The sequence below is a fragment of the Sinocyclocheilus grahami genome, unplaced genomic scaffold (assembly GCF_001515645.1).
Source record: "Sinocyclocheilus grahami isolate Dianchi unplaced genomic scaffold, SAMN03320097.WGS_v1.1 scaffold972.1, whole genome shotgun sequence".
NCBI lineage: Eukaryota > Metazoa > Chordata > Actinopteri > Cypriniformes > Cyprinidae > Sinocyclocheilus > Sinocyclocheilus grahami.
The window spans coordinates 378,274-383,390 of NW_015506151.1; the positions used below are offsets into that span (position 1 = coordinate 378,274).

Here is a 5,117-nt window from a genome sequence, read left to right on the forward strand (position 1 = left end):
ATACACACACACAACTGCTAGGGGTGTGTGTTCACGGTGTGTGTGTGTTCACTGCTGTGTGTGTGCAGAGCACTAATTCCAAGTATGGGTCACCATACTTGGCCACATGTCATGTCACGTCACTTTAAATAATTCCAGTCTTGCTCGAGAACTCTGGTCTGATGCACACGGGTTCTCGCGTTATTTCCTTATCACTTCTCACGTGTTTTGTTGTGAAACGTAGTTTGCGGACCAGACAGAGCTGTCATGTCATGCAGTGTGAAACCCCCTGTTGCCGATCCATTGTGCAATGTGAACACAGCAGCAACTGAATATGGAGCCAGATCGGCCTCAAAAACAATACATTTATCAAACAAAATTCATAAATTCACAGCACAATTTACATTTACAAAATCCGATTCGTACATTCAAAACACAATTCATAAATACAGAAGTAAAAGCATAAATATTCCCCCAAATGCTCACACAAAAGCATCTTACCTATGTAAATTTAAAATGTTTACACAAATATGTATATATAAAGTTCTTGAATTAATTTCATCACACATTTATTAATGATGTTACATGTATTTATGAATCGTTGAATTTGCATTTATTCAAAACACAATTCATAAATACAGAAGTAAAAGCATAAATATTCCCCCAAATGCTCACACAAAAGCATCTTACCTATGTAAATTTAAAATGTCGTTGAGCTTCTTGAGGCTGTTCAGTAAAGAGCGTTTTGATTGGTTGGCTGAACGGAACATCCTCCAAAAAAAGATATTTATGAATGTTAACCTGCCAGGAAGGTCTGAAAAATACCATACACAAATTCAAAGCAGTCCACGCATGTGTGATGATTTGCAAATGCAAATTCAACGATCCATAAATACATGTAACATCAATCATAAATATGTGATGAAAATTAATTCAAGAACTTGATATATACATATTTGTGTAAACATTTTAAATGTATTTAGGTAAGATGCTTTTGTGTGAGCATTTGGGGAAATATTTATGCTTTTACTTCTGTATTTATGAATTGTGTTTTGAATTTACGAATCGGATTTTGTAAATGTAAATCGTGCTGTGCATTTATGAATTTTGTTTTACAAATGTATTATTTTTGAGGCCGATCTGGCTCCATAACTGAATGCTACCCCAGATAGTCCCGCAGTGTGAAAACAACGGCGATCCGACGAGTTTGAAAATCATGCAGTGTGACCTCGGCATCAAGAGATGACTGTAGCAAAAGCACAACACCTGATATTTTCACTAAATATAGGTCAACAGATGCTCACACTTAGTTTATCATAACAACAAGCTTAAGTATGGCAGCATATTTACAATTTAATGTGCCACCATGCCAAATGCCTACTGACACCATTGCTGACTGTTTTGGCTCAAATTGAGCAATTTCCAAGTATATGAACTGTAATAGTTTTTTTCAAATACCAACATGTTCAAATATATAAAAATGCCAACACTTCAATAAATTAATTAATTAATACATATATAAATTATTTTAAACTATTAAATTAAAATACATAAAACCTAAAATGAAATAGAATGTATTTTAAATAAATAAATAAATAACCAGTAACTTCCTTAAAACCTTTTATGGGGAAAAACAGGAAAATACATGATCAGTGCTTGGTAAGCATTCGTACTTGTACAATACAGCGCCACATGAACCTGCAGACTGCAGTGTAGGTCAAACAACCATTTCCCACCTGACTCGTCCACTCTCCAGTCGTTTTAAATCTTCATCTCTCAGAAGCACTTGACGGATGGCTGCCTCTTCCTCAGCAGACAAAAAGCTCAAGTCAATCAATTCCAGTGCACTTTTTGATTGTTTCATCCTGGTCAATAAAACCAAGCGCTTTTCAGCAGCCGAGAACTTTTCCCCAAGGTAAACAGCCTGCAAACCACCGCGTATTGCTCAAATCGGAAATTTGTCAACCCGTGTTCAAACCTCGCCTGCACAGATGTTCAACTCATTTCGCATGATTGAGGAAGAGAGTTGCTAGACTTTTAACGCGCGTGTAACAATCATTCACATTCACACAGTGTAAGAAAACACGACGTGACGTCATCTGTCAACATTCCGTTTGAGAATAGTTCATGTTTCACTGATCCATGTCCTTCAGGAGTAGCCTAGCTTCCTGAACCACAACACATATAGGTGAAAATCAATGTTTTCAATGATAATAATATTTGCATAGACTGTACATCGTTTAACAATATTATTTCACATACAACCACTTTTCTTACGTTGCTGCTGTTCATACTGTACATATAACCCTACATTTGCACTCCTATTTATATTCTGTACATACTCTGTTTAATATTGTATATCGCAACTCCACTGTACATACTATAAGTTATAGCTTCACTTACTTTGCACTTATCTGTATATAAGACACTATATTCTTGCACTTTTGGTTAGATGCTAACTGCATTTCTCTGTACTTGTAGCCTACTCTGCATTAAAGTTGAATCTAGTCTCATTTAATCTAATTATTAATTATTTATAAAATGATTGCATTTTAATATTCAGTAATAATGTTTCTTTTTTTGTGGTTATTATTGTTATGCACCCCACGTATATAAATATATTTTAATGTTATATTATGAGTCCCACTAAAAAAAGACACATACAACTTACAAAATAACATTGAAATGTATTCATAAAATCCATTATGAGTCTAAAATAAAAATACTTTTGTTTATTTTTCGTCATCCAGACATAAAACTATTAAGCAATGTGCTGTTTGTGCTGGATTAGACTTGCATTTGCGTTTGTAATTTGTTATTTTGTTTTCAGAATTGTGATTTGCTTTGCACTTCTCGGTCACCGTATAAACATCAGGAAAAACATATCACTGAAACACCAGTAGGTGTCAGTAAATACTCAACAAAAGCACATAGGTCTCAAAAAGGAATATGTGACTTGAGGTTTCGTTGATAAATCAAATCTCTGTCTGCTGATCAGATCATTCTGAGAACGTGTGTGTGTTTAAATAATATATTAATAATTAATATAATAATAATACACATAATGAGTCTTAGATACTTGTAGTGAAAATAAAATATATTAAGAGAAAAAATATGATATATATATACATACATATATAATATATATTTTGTGTGTGTGTGCGTGTGTGTATATATATAATGCACACACACACATATATATGTAATGAGTCTCAGATACCTAATGTAGTGCAGATAATAACAATTACATAGTGAAAACAAAGATGAGTTATCGTAATCAAATAAATTAATTAAAAACAATAATAAATCATATATACTTCGTATACACTATAATATGATATAACATAATATATAATAGTTTATGTGTATACAACTAAAACAAATTATATTAATCGGGTAAACTGAGCAAACTACACTTGTTGGTGTGTCTTCGCTCGTGTTATTTTTTGTCGATAGTTAATTTGTATTTATATCACGTATCTGCAGCAGAAAAGCTGTTTGTGAGGTAACCATACTGCTCTGACGTCATTTACAACTCTCTCTCCTCGCGCTGCACCCGCCACTGTGCGTGAATGTGGCGAAGCTCGAGTGTTACATTGTAGCGCTCAGTTCGTTGTCATTCGTGTCCCGCCACTGACTACTGACTGATGTAGACCAATAACAACTACATCTGTCACGTAGCGCTAATATCAGACGCTAAAAAGATTGATTGCGTGGCGAGTCGGGTGAACAGTCGCTGATCGACACGTAGAGAGAAACAGCATGATGGGTTTACATGCATTCATATGGATGACAGGGATACTGATGGCGCAGGACCATCCTTAACCTACTTGCGAGGGATTTGGGATCGTGACAGTACGTGAAGATGGCGACGGGGACGGGCTGGCAGCCGCCGTACAGCGCTGCTCCGAGCATCAGTTCTTCTCCCGCTGCTGCTGCTTCTGGATCAGGCACCAGTCCATCCTCCACATCCAGCCATTTACTCTACGAATCTGCGCTGACCATGGAATACACTCAAGATCTGCACCTGAAGATGAGTAAAAAAATAGCACAACTCACTAAGGTAGGTATGATCACATTGCTTGTATTTTGATCACATTATCTCAACTTTAATATGAATATACTGTAAACAGGATTTTGCATGATATTTAATCCGTACTATCCCCTATAGAGAAGATGCCCTACATATAGAAATTTTTGCACCGCAGTGTTTTTTCCCCTGCAAAAATCTGTTTATAATCCCAGACAAAATTTGCTAGCTGTATTTAATCTGTGATTAATTTATACAAAAACAATTCAGCAAGGCATGTTACATAATGAGTCTTTAATGCAGAAATAATCAGTCTAGTTTATTAGCATCCACATTTATCAAAAGTGCATATGCCTTATTAGTTTTTACCTCTGATTTCATTTGATTATGTGATTTATGCCCAACATGAGAGCAATGTTTGCTTTGGATTCAAGACCTTGCGTGTTTTTCCTTCACTGTTTTTATGTTTAGGGTCCCAGAACTAGATGTGTGAAAACAATAACAATATTTAACCTCTTAATTTCCTTTCAGATGCTTTTAATATGTTTTTTTGGATGTAAGGAAAATCTAACATGCTGATATTTTTAAAGGTTTTACCAAAAGTAGGCATGCATTTCACAGAAATGTGACTGGTATTCATTCTAGTAATGTTTCTGTTCTAGTATGTTTCTTGAACACGACAAAAACACATTGTAAAAAAAAAAAGATATATATATATACAGTGGGTACGGAAAGTATTCAGACCCCCTTAAATTTTTCACTCTTTGTTATATTGCAGCCAGTTGCTAAAATCATTTAAGTATTTTTTTTTTCCTCATTAATGTACACACAGCACCCCATATTGACAGAAAAACACAGAATTGTTGACATTTTTGCAGATTTATTAAAAAAGAAAAACTGAAATATCACATGGTCCTAAGTATTCAGACCCTTTGCTCAGTATTTAGTAGAAGCACCCTTTTGATCTAATACAGCCATGAGTCTTTTTGGGAAAGAGGCAACAAGTTTTTCACACCTGGATTTGGGAATCCTCTGCCATTCCTCCTTGCAGAGCCTCTCCAGTTCTGGCAGGTTGGATGGTAAACGTTGGTGGACAGCAATTTTTAGG

At 35.2% G+C, this 5,117-nt stretch overlaps 2 protein-coding genes across 3 annotated transcripts in view; one reads left to right on the forward strand and one right to left on the reverse strand.

Moving 5' to 3' along the window:
- Positions 1–2,055, reverse strand: part of LOC107564948 (synaptotagmin-like protein 1) — an 11,850-nt gene extending 9,795 nt beyond the window's left edge. Inside the window, exon 1 of one of the 2 annotated variants that reach the window (XM_016250124.1) lies at positions 1,716–2,055. In XM_016250124.1, the coding sequence (XP_016105610.1) occupies positions 1,716–1,843 (128 nt within the window). In that variant the 5' untranslated portion in view covers positions 1,844–2,055. The remainder of the gene's footprint in view (positions 1–1,715) is intronic. The other variant, XM_016250125.1, reaches the window with a different exon arrangement.
- Positions 2,056–3,532: 1,477 nt separating this feature from the next.
- LOC107564975 (protein FAM184A-like) overlaps positions 3,533–5,117 on the forward strand; it is a 41,164-nt gene continuing 39,579 nt past the window's right edge. Inside the window, exon 1 of the mRNA XM_016250164.1 lies at positions 3,533–4,042. Coding sequence (XP_016105650.1) covers positions 3,845–4,042 — 198 coding nt within the window. The 5' untranslated portion in view covers positions 3,533–3,844. The remainder of the gene's footprint in view (positions 4,043–5,117) is intronic.